This window comes from Neodiprion pinetum, chromosome 5, assembly GCF_021155775.2.
Source record: "Neodiprion pinetum isolate iyNeoPine1 chromosome 5, iyNeoPine1.2, whole genome shotgun sequence".
Taxonomy (NCBI): domain Eukaryota; kingdom Metazoa; phylum Arthropoda; class Insecta; order Hymenoptera; family Diprionidae; genus Neodiprion; species Neodiprion pinetum.
Window position 1 is genome coordinate 18,541,569 of NC_060236.1, and position 17,170 is coordinate 18,558,738.

The following is a 17,170-nucleotide window of genomic DNA, read 5'->3' on the forward strand; positions in this document are numbered from 1 at the left end:
CTGCACTGAAAAGATTAAAATTTTGAATCCAAGAATATACTTTTTTCAATATTTGTTACCGGATGAATTATTGATCGAGGAATAATTAAACTCTTTTTGTTTATTTCAGACACATAAGCATATCCATTTTGGGCAAATCAAAACTTAAAGGGTGTTCATGTCGCATGCAACCCAGTTCCATACTTCCTGATACCGGATACATGTTATTCATAGTTCTTTCGATTGCACTAAAAACGTGGAGAATGAAAAAATTATCTCCTAACTCTTCAAGGCAGATTGTTTTTTTTTCAGAAACCACGGAATCAGACTGATTCTGACGAGCCGAATGGTTCTATAAGACAGATGACAATGTTTATGCCCTCAGAACTGCACGAATTGGTTAATTTTGTGAACTTGTTATCGATTCTCATATATATTACACATTTAATGTACAGTCCCTAACTATTCTCATTTTTCAACTTGACCAAAAATATATTTCTGGGTACAAAATGAAAAATAATCTTGTAACTGTAACCAGAAAATCAAGGGTGAGTACTGTTCTCTCTGATTATGGTCATCTGTACCATGTCTTCTTGTAACTATTGCGGTGATTAGATGTTGATGCAACGAAAAATTGATGTTGTGGCCTTAGTTGATTAAAAAACTGTTGCAGTAGGCAGAAAATATAGTATTGATAACTACAATCACACTGAATGAGTACTCGTACCAAATTTTAATGTAACCCCAACAATATATAAACCGTTATTGAAACGTTACTCTAATCTCAATAGAATTTTCTAGTAATTATATAGAAGTGATATTTTTTACAGTTCAGTGGTATATTTTTGACACAAACGGCTGTTTCTTGAGATGAAACATAAACTCATTAATTAGGTGGGAGTGCTTCGGTTTCACGACCGAAGTCTATACCGTCGAGGTGAGGAAAATTATATGTTTTTTCCTCAGGGCGGACTTTGGTTCCCGTTTTGCACTGCCAGGCTTCTCCAAGGGCTTCGTTATTGGCGGCAGTTATCGCAATCCGTAGTCGGCTTGGCAAGTTTTCGTCTTCGTAGAGCGATCTGAAGGATGTTGTGAGAGGCTTCTTTGTGCAATGCATCTGTAAATATTGGAACAACAATTACGAGCGGTCAAGTGGTAGGCTTAACAATGAAAAGCGTAGTGCGTATCAGTCGAAAATGATCTATGATCTTTGCTCTTTACCAACTGCTCGGTTCCTCTGTCAGCACGTACTGTGATTTCTCTATGAGAATACAGTATTCAGCATCCGTTGGAGCTTAACCATTTCCCGTTAGACTAATTTAGACGTTGAACATACAACGAACAGCGACCACATGCATAAAAAAAAAGTATTACAAGTGTCAATTAGGTAGGCACCTGAGCATAGGCCAAGAAGAATTGTTGTATCTCGTTGGATTCCGAGTTCGAAAGCCAGGGCAATGGTATTTTAGCTTCCGCGGGTAAGTTTAACATCGTATCGTAGGCGAGTCGCAGGCCGGCGTCGTCTGAGAATCTCTCATTGAGACTGAGGTCGGATATCTGCAAATTCAGTCAATTCCAGACAGTTTATTCTGGTTTTATTTATGAGATTAAAAATTGGGGTTACAATGACAAAATACATGATGTTTTGAATTATGACATTTTCCTTATTACATGCGTAATGACACTCGTTTGACCAAATCAACAGTCCAGCGAAATTGAATTGAATTCTACAAGGCACTCGCTTAGGGCATCCGAGCAAAATTATAATTATTGAGCGTATTGAAAAAATCAATTCTATCCATTTACTCGTGCCGGCGAGTTATAGAACATTCAAAGTATGCGTCCGGTGTGAATTCGATAAAGACTTTAACGAACGACTTGTTACATAAAACTGATTTGGTACAATTTTTTGAAATCATCCACAACTTTAGCAATTAGACAGTCGGGATTTATCATAATTTATTGACGATTTACCCGAGTCATTCAAACTTTGCTCAGAGAATACATTTTCAGAAATGCAAAAAAAATTATTTTACTACGACCCCATATTTGATTTGTCTAACCAATGAATAAAACGGACAATGCTGAACGTCTGTGGCTTACGCTGTAATGAATATTTTGAGAAGTCGATGGCAGGAAGATGGAGTCCATTTTTCCCCTCAAATTTTGGTAATGGTTTTTGTAGTCGCTTCTGTAATTTATATCATCATCCGTGTTAGAGCAGAAAACAGGCGCCACCCTCCTACCTTTCCAACCGTTCAGGTAATTTATGCCTGAAAAGAGATTAATAACTGTCACAACAAAATAATGAGAAAAGATTCATAGTATCATCGAAAAAAACAAAAACATTGAATTTTTTTGTAAGTTCAACTTTGACGTCGAATAACTTTTGAAGGAGTGTGACTATCGAAAACTTTGTAAGGACTTTTTTTGTAGAGCGTCAAATTTCCTACAAAAATATGCTTTGGTCCGCTAATTCAATGAGCCGTTGCAAAAATACGAAATTGCAAAATTTAAAAAAATTTATTCCTGTGTTATTTAAACGGGAAATAGAAATTCCCGATGCGCGACCTCTTGATGATAATATTAAGGGCTCTGCTTTTTACAGGCGTCTTTTCACACCTTCTCGGAAGTTTTTATGTGAGGATTTTGAAAAAAAAAATTAGCCGTTTTTTTTTAATCAGCCTAATGTACACATAGGTATATCACGTAGTTGTTTTGACTCTAGCATTTTTTTAGTGTACTCACGACGCGTCACGTACCTGTGAAGTCAAAATGATGAGCAATTTCATTGGCGATAAGCGTTCCAAGAGTAGCTAGCCCCAAATGCTGCGTTGAGGTGGTGTAGGAACGGTCCAAAAAGCGCCAATCTACAGCTCCGAACGGTATAATTATTTTCTCGAGCTCGTATATAGATGAAGTCGACGCGTCGTACGGTTGGGCGAAGTACGTCCATCTGTGAATCGAAAATCGACTTTCAGACCAATGCGGACCGATCGGGACAATTTATATTCCCTGCGAAACTGATCATCGATTTCGTATCGCGGGGACCGTAAAAATGATCGTCAACCAAGCAAACGCATACATTTCTTCGCTTGGCCGTTTATCCAGCATCTCGTACATGAACGTTCTGTACATCTTCCGCAGCGCCATTGTGTCGTTGAAAAAATCGCCTGTGAGTTCGATCTGTGAAGAAAATATAACGTCTGTGGTTTAAACAATCCGTTCTAGCCCGCAATCCGAAGGAAGGTGTCTGCGGTTTGATGTTGCGTACCTCATTGTCGTTTGAGTTATGATAATCGGTTCGGTGGGCGGGTGTCGCGATTGAGAGACTTGCGATTTTCTTCAAAATTGCCTCTTTGCTCTTCTTCTCAATCCATTTCTGTTTCAACACATTCGACTCCAATGTTTTCCTTAATTTTTCAAACATTTCGGTCACCTGAAGCCACAACAACAATCTTGGTTCACAATCAGATCGATGCATCGTGAATTATATGTTTTGAACGTCGCAGAATTCGAAGGCTTTATTCGCTTACCGTTCTGTCCATGACCTTGAGTTCCTCGCTTTTGAATGATGACATGTATAAACTGGATGCATGCGTCTTCATCAGGTTAGTTGTTAGTCGCTTGCAGTAATTTTCGACATCGTGGCGCGGAGCAACAAACTGCGAGAAAAAAAACAAAATCCGGAAATTGTACGAAATAAGTTGGTTTCAAGTCGAAACTAATATTACATCGCGTTTCTAATTACTTAAGGTCGTAGGCTTAAAATTAGACGGGCTTTTAGTGTTCGTGAAGAGGAAAGGTGGTATAAATTTTTGAATTTCCCGTTTCCTTGTTCTCAGATAAGAAAGGAAGTAATCGGAATTACCCCGAAAACAAAAAGGTGAGTTTTCAATAGATCTCGACGTTACGAGATGTAGAAAATGACATGCAACCATTTTCGGATGGGCGTATATATGTGTGGATGTATGTTTTATGTATGCATCTGTGTGATCAGTTATTTCGTCCGACGGTATCTCGAGAGCGAGTTACCGGATTTCAATTAGTTTGGTCCAGTCGACGCGGCTTCTTCAAACTTCGAGCTGATTAAATTTTGGCTTTGATCGTTTCAGTCGTCAAATGATTTAAATGAGAAAATTCCAAAATATAAAATAAAAATGATATCTTGAGAATGAATTAAGGGGGGGGGGGGGGGGGGGGGGGTAAAGGTTTGCACTTTCGAAAAATCGAATTTTTTTTTGTCTTATCTTATTGTTAAACATTTTACGAATATATTCCCAAAATTTTAAATCGCTCTGAGTAAAACTCTTGAAGTTATTGTCTAGTTAGTCTCCTGCCCTTTAACACTATAGTTCTGACAGCAGGTATACAGCTTATTCACTTCTATCGTTCTGATCCATTATCCTGTTTCGAGAATATTTCATTCAGTAAAGACAGGTAAGTAAAGCCATAAAGACATATTTTATATTTGTATGTACATACTATACACTGTACAATATTTTAAAACGAGAGACGAGCGTCAGTTTGTCGTTGTACGTTCGATCGTGCGCTTTTGATTTTTTCTCAAAACTGCTTTTTCAAAGTCCGTGTTCACTGCCATTTAAAACTACTTGACCGATTCATTTCAAACTTGGTACACATTTTCTACATATAAAATACCTCCCCCCAACGTTTACTTAAATTTTTTGTTTTACATTAAGGGGGTTTCCCACTCACAAAATGGCGGAATTTTCCGTGGAAAATAGAAGTTTACACTTTAGATGGTGACAAAAAATTTTTAAATGAAAAAAAACAAAAAATTATAGAACTTTGGGGGGAGGATTTGATGGTACTTTGACTAAATTTTAATGGTTTTCGTTTTCAGATAATTTCCGAACGAGATATAGTGAACAACGCAAGTTGTTTTTTTTCTAAGACGTTCTGGGGCAAGCTCTGTCACTGGCTTGTTTTTCAATATTTCCGCATGAAAAAATTACAGAATATTTTTCAAAGTATACTTAATAATGTACAAAAAGTTTGAGTAAATTTGCTCAATCCATACTTTTAAAAAAAAATCACAAAAAAGTGTTTTTTTTTATGCTGAAACCCTTACCCCCCCCCCCCCCCCCCCCTAATGGATTCGATTGAAAATTGGTACCGTAAGGTTTGTTGGGTGGCTGATCATGAATCTGAGGTCAGATTTACGAAATCCAAAATGGTGTATCCAATATGGTGGAAAAAAATCTAAAAATATTCGGATTTTGGTAGAAATTAGTAGGTGGAGGTCTTTTGGGTCATTGACAACGAATCCGAGCTCAGACTTTCAAAATTGGTGTCGGTGGATCCATTATAGTGGTTGAAAATAAAAAATCGTTATATTTTCATGTAATATGGTACCTGAGGTCTTTTTAATCGTTAATCACGAATCTGAATTTGTAGTTAGAAATTCGAACTGGATATTATTATTTTTTTTTTTCTGAAAATCGGCGAAATTCGAAAAGTGTGATCAAAAATGTCGATATTGAAAGATTGACAAGTTATTGACAAAAGGTAGTCCGTATTATGTAAAGAAATAGATCGAACAGTGTTGAGAAGTTTTCATAATGGTTTCACCAAAAATGTTTAATAAACTTATATACTTATATAAATATATTCTTTGTAAAAAAAGCGATAAAGGTAACAACAAATTATTGTCTGGTGGATCTACTGCACAGCACACTCTATTGGCCTATAGACAACCTTTTGCTTTCGAGTTTTCGGATCATTGATGCTAACTTGTTCATGGATTTGTTCATAATTTTTGTCGGAATCAGTGAAAAAACACGAGGTGACCCTTCGTCCGAAAAATCACATTTTGGCGCTTATGACTTCAAGCTATCAAACACGAGATAATAGTTTTGAATCATCACGATACAGACTCTTCACCCCAAGCATTTCGATCTCCAACGGCCCCTCATCAAATGACGAAACTTACCTCGTGATAGACATCGTGAGCGTAAATTGCGAGGAGAGCATCATTTATCCACGTTTCGTCACCAATCTGATGGCTTCGAAAGGTGACATTCTTTACAGCTCGAATAAGGTCTTTAAGAAGATAACCATGCCAGAGTTTTCTCTCCACATTTGCTCGAGGTGGTAGTAGTTTCGTGAAATCAAGCTACAAGAGTAACGATGTTTGATGAAATTCTTCGATATATCATCGGATTCTTATTTTTTTCCTCTGCTGCAATGTGTAGAATTCTCTGTAATTTACTTACGAATGGCGATTGTTTACGTGCCAATCTGACATAGAGGTCATCGTCACCCTTCAAGATATAATTCTTGGTTGCGTAGGCCTTACGGATTTCATCTTCATCCATCTCCTGCAATGCAGAATCACCGTTATAGATGACATATTATAGACGATCATTGCACACGTATGGAATCAAAAAATGAGATACATGCCGGCACAAGGAAAGGTTCAATCAGCTTCTCAACGTCAACCCCGATTTGCTCCGATCGATCATAATCCGTTCCGAAAATTTTTTTCACGCTATCTTTGATGGACGTTGTAAAGGTGCCCAAGTAGTTCTGTCAACAAAGTTTACTTCAAGGGTTAAATTTACTGTTACAGGTAATATAATTACCAGTCATTCCAGTATCGCATGTACGTATAAGATAAGTAATCGTGCTATTGTATTGTATTATGTAAAAACCAGGTATCGAAGGCATACTTAATCTCACCTTGCACTCTTTGTAAGTTCCGTAGACTTCTGTCAAATTCACTTCCGGTCCGTTTCTCACCGATTCCTGCTGTTTATAGCATTCCTCTGCTCTTTTATTCGTGTAGGGGTCAGTTTTGCTCATCAGTGGCCCAATTTTCCAGGTAAACTGAATTGTTTCTGGCTCTGTGTCACAATTCCCTTCGTTTACAGCGAGGTCTGGAGTAATGTCGAATAAGAGGGCGCTGCGAATCAGACCTCATGCTTACTCGATAGGTTTTAGATTTTTTTCTAACAACGAAACTTGCATTCCATCCGCGATTGCGTTGACTTGTAGTCAGAAGTGACTCGAGAATTCAAATGTTATAACTTTAATGCGTTTCGGATGTAACTGTACGACCATTAGGGTGGTTAAAAAAAAACCTTTTCTGCTCTTACCCCCTCAAATGTTAGTGCTTGATAGAAAAAAGTCCTCCCAACAGATGAGCTCTCCAGCTTAAGTCGGGTGGGGGTCAAAATTCTCGTTCTCAAAAGAAAAAAAAAAAAAATGTTAGTATACATTTATTTATACATTTTTGCGTTCTCAATTTTTATCCTTCTACAAGTCGTCTTTTCGTATTTTTGGTCTTTCTACGTTTTTAACTGTCGGCAGTTTAATTTTCGGGATTTCGTCCCGTCGACTTTTTGGTCTTTCGCATTTTTGCACCCCACCCCTCAAATTTAACAGGTCATTCATTTAACATGGGAAGTAAACACTGAAAGAGCGACAAACACTAACATCTGAAGTGGTAAGAGCGGACAAAATTTTTTTTTTTTAACCACCCTGATGAGCATGCATGTGAAAAGTGCCTTTACCTCGATTTTATCACACCTTTGGTCACGTATTTTCAGCTAGAGTAATACCAAATTATTTCAAATTCTGAACATTCATTGACCGTAGTTTGATAGCAATCTCTAATAAACACAGGAAAAGCATATTTTTTCGCGAAAAGTTCAAGTTTAATACAGTACATGAGATGATTCATGTATCATGAACATGTTGTGTCGATGTGTTTGCAATACAGGGCTACCATTTGAGTCCCGCAATAATCCTACAGGAATTGGGTTTTAGTGGAATCGTCTGGATTTTTGATATGTTATAGATCTTGGCATTCTGAACAAAAGCCTTCACAGGCACGGCCCTTTCCTATGAATAGTTTCCAAGCTAGATACCACCGAACCTTAAAATGTTCATTCTATTCCCACTTTCCTTTGTGCAAGACAAACAACGAAAAGAAAATTATTTCTAATAAATAAAACTGAGGCATGTAACCGGACATGACCACCTCAAGTCTATAGACTCATCCCCTCCTGCAACCTCAATGCTCTTACCTGTAGACGACGTTACCTGGCGGGACCTGGTGTAAAAAAGTGTTTTTGGTTCTCCGATGGAAGAATGAAGATAATAAAGTGCCGTATATATATGTATATGTATATCGCATATACTAGACCGGTTCAAAAAAAATTTACGAAGCTTTTATTCCAAGTCACACGTTTCATAGTTGTAGGAAGCGGAAATAAGATGCCAGTGAAAATTTGAGCCCTTGATGTTGACATTTAGTGGTTCATGAACGCCATTTTTCATTTTCCATTCGATTGATAATCGAAAATGGTTTTAGTTTAATTCTGAAATTTGTAGCTCAGTAACGAGGTGATGTACATAAATGTCCGATAAATATTTTTGTAGTGAATTCAACGCTCTGCAATAATGGTCTCTTATAATTTTTTACGAATAATGCACTTTATGACTCGTATCATCTCCCAAACCACTTCATAAAGTACGGTAAAAAAAATGTATGTTGCTTTGTGACCTAAAAGAAACCCGCAACATTATTGTAATAGATATGCGTGCTATAATAGGGTACAATATTTGCGTTTTTTATGTCAAAGTTTACCACTTGACCCTTTCAAAACTGAATTGAATCTATCGCTGGAATAAAATTTGCTTAGGCGTGTATCGATTCTCTATCTTTCACATGAGCTTTCTAATCTTTTTCAGAATTTTCCTTAACCTGTATTAAAAGCTAAACGTCGGTCCATTCTAATGGATACGAAGTGTTCATTGGCAAGATTTGAAGAAAATTTAAATTTAATATTCCTATCACTACTTTTATTATATAATTTGTGATGTTGGGAAAATTGTTAATTAAGCGATCGGATAATTCGAAAACATATTGATGCTTCGGAAAAAATATTGAAGCAGGAAAAATGATAAACAATCGATTGAAATAATGTGTCCAACCCGAGAGCTTATTACTTTTAATTATAATCCTTGAATAGCATTTATTTCTTTACAAGTGCGTTCTGCATGTTAAATAAATATCGTTACATGTTTTTCTTACGTGCACATATGATGACCACTAGGGTGTGCCGAAAAAAAATAATTATTTTCCCAAACGCGCATCAAAATTCTGGTAGAGCATCTCAAATAGAATATCTCAGCCAAACATGAGCTCTTAATATGGATATTTAGAGACGCCTATTTTATTATTTCCAATTTCCATTTGAATAACACTTATTGTTAGAAAAATAGGAGGATTTTCAATTTATTTTCTCGTAAACGGCTCGACTTATAAACTACGTAAATACAGATTCTTATGGGAAATTTCACACTATATTAAAAGTTCTGAGATAGAATTTTCCTCGCTTTAACTGATCAGAAGATATTCAAGATGACTCAATGTTTACAGACGAATATATCTTAATTGGTTAGCGTTAGGAAAATTTTATCTCAGTACTTTTTTATAGAGCGTGAAATTTCCTTTAAGAATCTGCGTTTAGATAGTTTATAATAGTTTACAAAAGAAAAACAAAATTCCGATTTTTTTACGTGTTATTTAAATACAAAATGGAAAAAATTAAATAGGCACCTCTAAATATCAATATTTTGAGCTCATATTTGGTCGAGATATTCTATTTCAGATGATTCACTGAAATTTTGTTGCGTGTTTGAAAAAAATAATTTCTGGCACTCCCTAATGACCATATATGTATAATAAATCTTTTTTTTTCTCATAACAGAATCTTTGCATTAATTGTTGCCAAGCTTATCTATTTTTTCATGACGTTTGAGGCTATCCTGGAAGCATAAATGTTGTTTCCAGAAAGAGAGTTGACATTAAATAGCCTACAAAAGTAGAAATAAAAACAAAAGTCACACGCATCTCTTTTTTTAACTATTGAAGCTGCACTTTTTCGACTAGAAAACATGCTCAAATGAAGGGATAGTCTTCAATATGTGGTTTTTCAAATAGTTATTGGAAATGTTGTCAAAACCCATCCTTTACAAAAATCTCTGTTGAAAGAAGCATTTGTTCTGAATTTTCAAAATGCACAACCACTGCAATGGTCAAGGGTTCTGAAAGGGTCAAGCTGCTATTTAAGTCGAATGAAAATACTCTTATCACTCTGAAATCATCTTGGATGAAACGTTTCAAACAGGGAAAAATACGATTATATTTGCGATCGTAAGAGATATGAAATTTTTGGGTCAAAAATATTTTGTTACGGCTATTAGTAGGCGTGATGGAATTAAAAAAGAATCTGCCGGGAAATCTTTTTTTTTCGCGATACTTTTCATCGTTATGAGAATGGAGAGTCTGTCGGGCTGTTCGAAAATCTGCCGTGATGATCGCAAAAACGGCTAAACGAAAAATCTGAAACTGCCGAGACTTGACAATGAAATGAAAAAGTATTGAAAGAAAATTTAGAAGAATAAAAAATTTTCTACAGAACAAAAAATTCATACATTTTTTTTTTCCAATAAAAATATAAACTTGGAAAAACATAATGTAATTTAATGAAGAAGAAAAAGTATAAGTTTGTCGGTTAAACATTAAAAAGCGATTCATTTCCGGTAGAACCGAAAGTTCAAATTGAAAGGGATATGGAAATTTTTCATGGCAATCATTTAGGCTGTGAAAATCTGTAATTTATAGATCTTTTTATCGAGCTGTTTTCAAAATCATTGCAGAAGTTTTTCGGACAGACCAACAGGCCGGCAGACCGACCGACACTTCTATAAAAACCTGTTTTTCGAATTGTAGAGGTTCGAAAACGTAAAGATTCCTTAACATTAGCAAACCTGATTTTCGACTGAAACTAATACTTCTCTTACATCAGGAGAGGTGTTGAAAAGTAATAATATTTTATGATACTATTGTATGACATTCTTTAGATGAGAAAAAGAACACTTCAATTTTTCTTAGCGTACTTTATGAAACAGTTTGGGAGATCATAGGACTAAAAATACAATTGTCGTAAAAACATGCCATTTTTCACCAATGGAAAAAGAACGGGCAACGCTAACGTATCCAGCGCACCAAAATATGTCGGAATTACACTAACTCATTCATTTACGATTTTCTCGCAAAAATTTGATAACACTGAGATGATATTATTACTTTAGCATTTAGACTGAGAAATATTTCTTATAATCAGGTATAGCAACCACCGTGATGGATGCATTTATCGTGGAGTGATTGTCAGAATTCTGTAATAAAAATTAGTCATGTATGCACCAACATGACGAGTGCTTTGCCAATTTCGTATAAATCTCGTAAACTCTTCAAGATTTGGAAACATACTTTCGAACGATTAAAAAGATTTCGTGTGTTTTTTTACGTCTAAAGCTAACATTTTTCATTGACACGACGTGGCGTCAATAGCCTAATAATCCAAACCAAGGTCTACTTACATACCTATGCTTGATTCATAAATGACTACGGCGTTCTTCTTATTGCTTACCTTTTAAACGATATATTTCACACCTGTGATCAAGCGGGCAAAGATTAGCCAGTAGAAATACTAATGGTAAGCTCACCTGTTCCGTTCGATAAGTCTCCGGAGCGTATCGATGAATTTAGGTTGGGTATCATCCTTCCCAATGTTATCCGTGTAATTAAAACGTCCGATTTCTTGTACAGCTCGTCGAACTACAACGTGATGAAAACAATGCCTATTACTAAGTACAAAAATACCTGCCGTCCATTTGATTCGGTCCAGTAAGGTTTCAATTGCCTACCGTTTGCCAATCTTTCAGACTGATTGGTCGTCTTTTCGTAATTCAGGCAGCTTTCGTAATAGTCGAGAAAGGACTGTTCGTCACTTCGGCGTTTTTGAGCCTCGGCTAGAAAATGGAAGACAACAAAAACAGTTGATAACGTTAACACAGAAACGTGTGTACTGCACACTGCAGCCCTATCCAGAAGTTTCAGTATACCACCCAAAACTACAAGCCTGATCTACCGAGCACGTTTTTCGGTTCAATAGTAGTGTAATTTTGGGCGCATTAAATTAATGCAATTGATCGAGTTGCACGCCCGTTGGTCTTTTCCTTTGCAACTAGGTATCGCCGATTGGCGATGAAATACAAAACTACTTCCACTAAAGGAATTTTTCAGACTCTACATCGACTTATGTTCGTTAAATGTGTGGACGAAAAATCCATACGACTGGCCTCGACTCGTGTCATTGCAAGCTTCGTATCGAGAACTTATTAGATGTCTCATGATATTGCATTGTAATCTTGCATCTATCGTGGAACAGTCATACATCGACATGTTACATTTTTAGACAGTTTATTATTTTCGATTATTGTGACACAGCCAGACACAACGATTTTCGGCGTCAATGAAGTAGATCAAACCTGTACCAATACAGTGAAAAAATCCTATCGAATTATGCTTCATTTGAGTGCACGTCGGATGATTGACTCAGAATATCGTTTCTGTCGTGTTATGTTTGAGTTCCGTTCTCATGGTAAACTTGTATAATAACGTGAGATTATTTACTGAAAATTCGTTGCATTGCTTGTTCTGCGAGGTCATTTTCTATCGTGAGCTGGTTATCTTCGAACTCTCCACAAGCGTATTCATAAAAATCATCACACGCATCGGAAGAATGGTTCATGTAGGAAAGAATTCGACTCGCTGTGCCTTTGGCCATTTTTGACATAACTTCAGATAACGTCACAGGTGGCATGTGATTTCTGAAAGTATCAGTTGTTGTATATGAGGTAACAAAATCGAGGAACTACAAGACAAAGTTTCGTAAAGTAAGCTAGTGAGCTGATCACGAATTCTCTAAGCGGCTACGTTTTATACAATTAACGAACGTTCATGATGAATAAATGAGGTAACTCACGTTGAAGGTGAAGTGTCCGGTGTTTCAGTAGTCGTAGTCTCCTGTATAGATTCGCCCCATACCCTGTTAACAGGAGATGGAGTAAGTAAGCGAGTTAGCTAATCAGGAATTCTCTAAACGACTATGTTTCATACTATCAACGAACTTTGATGATGAACAAATGAGGTAACTCACGTTAAAGGAGAAGTGCCCGGTGTTTCAGTAGTCGTAGTCTCCTGTATAGATTCGCCCCATACCCTGTTAACAGGAGATGGAGTAAGTAAGCGAGTTAGCTAATCAGGAATTCTCTAAACGACTATGTTTTATACTATCAACGAACTTTGATGATGAACAAATGAGGTAACTCACGTTAAAGGTAAAGTGTCCGGTGTTTCAGTAATCGTAGTCTCCCGTGTAGATTCGCCGTCTGCCCTGTTGACAGGAGATGGAGTGAGTAAGCCAGTATGCAATTACCGTCAAAAATGACAATATTCGATAAAAATATCTCGAAACTCTAATGCGACGGTAGAAAACGGACTGCGCCACCGTATTCAGCGCACCAAAATACGTCGCAAATAAATTTACTCGTTGATTCAGCAGTTTCGATAAAAAAATTTCGGGGCTGTAAATCGACTCGGCTAAACTCACCTCTTCTATTATCGCATAGCTATAATGTGAGTCAAGATTATTTTTCATCTTTATATAAATCAATCTGGTTTTCATCTTGTACACTTTTGTTCACGGTATATGGATGAGATAAACTATACAAGATTTTAACGTAATTTTGCGAAAATGTATAATTCAGTAATAACTTTCTTGCGTCTAGAAACTCTTTGTAATACGATACACGGGAAAAAATCGAATCGCTTCAGCCAAACACTCGTTATCTCCCGAATATGGAAAAAAATACTCCGTGGATTGAGAAAAATTTTACTCGATGTTAACAAATCTTCTCTTGTCTCGAAATATCTACACTGTACAGTTGATCCCACTCAATCTTCCGGTGCCTACACAAATAATTATTTGCAGTAATAAAATATTTTTTACACTAACCGTGAAGAAATGTTTTGTTGGAGCAATAATTGTTTTTTTTTTAACGACGATAAAAATCTTCCGTTTCTCTCGTGTTCTTTCTGATTATTTGAATAAGACTAAGAACAATCGTATGTTTGTTAGAAACAAACGTTACGTTAGAGTAGATTGCTGAAAATCTTTACGAGCTCGTGAATTTATACCTTGCTATCTAATTATTCCAACAATACGAGTGTTCGATTTATTCGAAAGTATGTTGGTCAAACATCATTTTTGTAACGTGTAATTTTTGGAAAAATGAAAATTTATCCAATCGGCGGTTTGTCATCGTATAAACTGAACGGCAACCGTTTCGCTTAGTAGCTTGTTCTGCGGTGTCCACGGTAGCTCAAAAATATTCTTCAAACTTGGAGACAGTATTTCGGGACAGTACCATCCTCTTTACTTAGATTTGAAATTAATGACTTCTTCATTTCGTTGACAAGACGAATGAAGCGAAAATAAGACAATTTTAAATAGTCTGATCTTGAGAAAGAGATAAGAATACCGTCTCGGAATTCGAAGTAAATCGGTTGGACAGTTTTTGAGATATTGTGGGAGGGGCAAAAAAAATATCACCGAGTGAAATGATCGACGTTATTGAAGACGTCAGTGACAATAGCTTCTGGTAGTTTATTTCGATGAAAAAAGTCGTCAATTGGGCTCGATCCATATACTCTTGAATGAATGGACTCACAGTTGAATTGAATAACCAGTTGTCGAGGTATAAAAAAAATTAGAACACGCTCATTTTCTAGCGATCTACTTGTATATTTCCGTACAATCGTATTCTCACGCTATGTAAATCTGATCATCGGTCGGTAGATGAAGCTTCAAATCGATGGATATATGTAGATCATATATTTGAGGGCTCGTTCTGTTTGGAATGTAAGATATTCTATGATATCCGGTCTTTGGTCGAGTCTGAAAAAAAATTCAGATGATAAGCAATTGACATTAGTAAACGTTCGCAAATGAGCAGTTGCTCGTCGATTATGCAGAGTGGAGAAAGCGTGTCATGTAATTCATTTTCCGAGTCACGTGAGTCTTCGAATATTTCAATTCGAACTCGGATAAATTCCAATTTATCGAATCATTCGGTGGGAAACGCGAAACTTCGATTTGTATTTTACGTCCGTGTGACAAAATATCCAGATAATTTTCAGAAGAACTCAGTCGAACGAATTGTGTGACTGTAAAAATTATTCTCCACAGGACATTGAATGTAATCTTTGAAAAGTAAAGAGTAAAGTTTAAGTTGAAAGATCGATAAATTCGCACGTTTACCAAATTTCAGAATTAAGATAAACCGTAATGTAAAAGTGAAATCCGAAAAATGAAATGATAAAAAGTTGCATATTTGAAATGAAATCCGAACTGTTCAGATATTGTGACACAGGTGTGTTGAATAAGTACTATGTGAATTATTCGAGAAATTGTGTCACTTCGATGAGTCATTGCGTGCTGTTAGTTTGATTTTAAAACTTTATCATTCATACCTCTGTTTGTGTGACAGCAAAAACGATTAATATCGATAGCGTGATTTGCCAAAGATTCCAACTTCCGTTGAACGGCCGAGCATTTTTTGAAGTGGCTTTTGCTGACGTGGTCATGTTGTGTGTTCGAAAAAGTGCAGACATCTGTTACAGTTAGCACTCCGCCTGTTCTTCACGTCTGTACAAAATTATTCTTATACGATTTATTCTGCCAAGACATAACATTTATACAACGCAAGCATGTTTTACGCGTTCTTTCACGCGTGTTTTCAGTACGCAAAGTATCCGTTTCTATTAGGGTGGAGTGCGTCTGCGAATGCGCATGCGCGGAGTACTAAAAGGAACACTTTTAACCCTTCGAAACATGCATTTTTCCTTGCTGTCAAATTCCTTGAATCCGGGTATATGAGGGTTCTCAAGGTCGCTAATTTCAAAAATGGGATCAGATTTGAGAAGTTTTCAAAATTCAAAATTACGAATCTGATATGGCGGACTGAGAATATTGAATTTCGTAATTTTGAGGTTGGATTCGCTTTCATAGACTGGGAAAACCACCGAGTGACAAATTTCAAGCAAATCGGATAAGTTTTCATACTTCAAGTCCACCGTATAGGATCCACCATTTTGAATTTTAAAATCCCAACCTTGGATTAGTTTTCAGCAACCCGGAAAACTCCCATGTGACCAAAAAACATTGGATCCGATGTTTTCAATTTTGGAAGTTGGACGTCGGATTGATTTTCAGCGACCCCAAAAATCCAGGATTACCGAGTTCCACTTTTCTAGTCCCCAGAACCTTCCCACAATTACATTTATATTCTGTAAAAACAGGCATTGTCAACACTTTGTTTATTAATAGCGCTTACCATATTCGCGAAATAATTATAATCCCTCTTAAAACGTCAATATCGATATCTTAGAAGTTCAATTATGAAAAAAAAAAATGACAGCAATATCTCAAAAATTGAATGTAATTCAGTACATCTTGAATGACCGATTCGAAAAAGGTGTCTCATACATCAAACACTGTGCCGTAAAGAAGGGTTAAGTACTCGGAGTTGAAAGCGGTCTTTTCAGTACTCGGCGCATGCGCTGTCGCTAACAAATCTGACATCACGCGACTCCAACTTGAATTTAGTGCTTGGTGGAAAAACGCGTTACATACTCGAGCTTGTTATAGATACCATAAAGAATCGTGTGCAAAAAGGAGGCAACGGTTTTTGTCACCTCGCATATTTGTAATATTCATCTTCGGCTCACGTGCGACTCATATTGCAAACTTACGCTTGGCCGGAAAAGACCAAGTTTTCCTCCTTGTTAGACAATATATTACCGAATACTCATCGTTATTGACTCACGTAATTCTCTGGAGATTCCCGCATCAAGTTTCTTCTTGCCTTGAGCCGACTTGCACGCAATATTTTTCTGCAAGGTAGAAATAGATGGAACCTTTGCTGTTTTCGGTTCGAGCTACCGATTTCGACTGACTCTCTTCGAAGTGCTAATCAACAGGAAAATTGGACTGTATCAAATGAACGGTCACGAAGATAACCTTTTTACCGGGACTTGTTATTTAAAAAATTACGTGAAATGACGTGGCTCGTAGATTGTACAGCATTTCGCAACATGTTCCAAGAATTCGAAAATTGAATGATGTGAATCATGTAAACAACTACACTTCGTGTAGAAATTCATCTGGACTGTACAAAATCACGGGTCACTGATTGTAAGATAACCTTTTCACTGCGACACGTAATCTCAAAGATTCCGACATATCAC

At 36.7% G+C, this 17,170-nt stretch overlaps 1 protein-coding gene across 2 annotated transcripts; it reads right to left on the bottom strand.

Moving 5' to 3' along the window:
- Positions 1-82: 82 nt before the first annotated feature.
- On the bottom strand, positions 83-16,908 carry LOC124219315 (endothelin-converting enzyme homolog). Of its 2 annotated transcripts, XM_046626695.2 has the most exons (20): positions 16,750-16,908; positions 15,395-15,569; positions 14,692-14,819; positions 13,194-13,256; positions 13,020-13,082; positions 12,846-12,908; positions 12,494-12,690; positions 11,725-11,829; positions 11,524-11,635; positions 6,685-6,907; positions 6,406-6,531; positions 6,219-6,323; positions 5,936-6,118; positions 3,516-3,644; positions 3,254-3,418; positions 3,065-3,165; positions 2,742-2,935; positions 2,083-2,252; positions 1,375-1,536; positions 83-1,096 (listed from the first exon to the last, which is right to left on the bottom strand). In XM_046626695.2, the coding sequence occupies exons 2-20, from the start codon at positions 15,533-15,535 to the stop codon at positions 866-868; spliced, it is 2,661 nt and encodes an 886-aa protein (XP_046482651.1). In that variant the 5' UTR covers positions 15,536-15,569; positions 16,750-16,908; the 3' UTR covers positions 83-865. The 2 variants fall into 2 exon arrangements, with proteins under 2 accessions (XP_046482651.1, XP_046482652.1); XM_046626696.2 differs by lacking the exon at positions 13,020-13,082.
- Between the last annotated feature and the right edge of the window lie 262 nt (positions 16,909-17,170).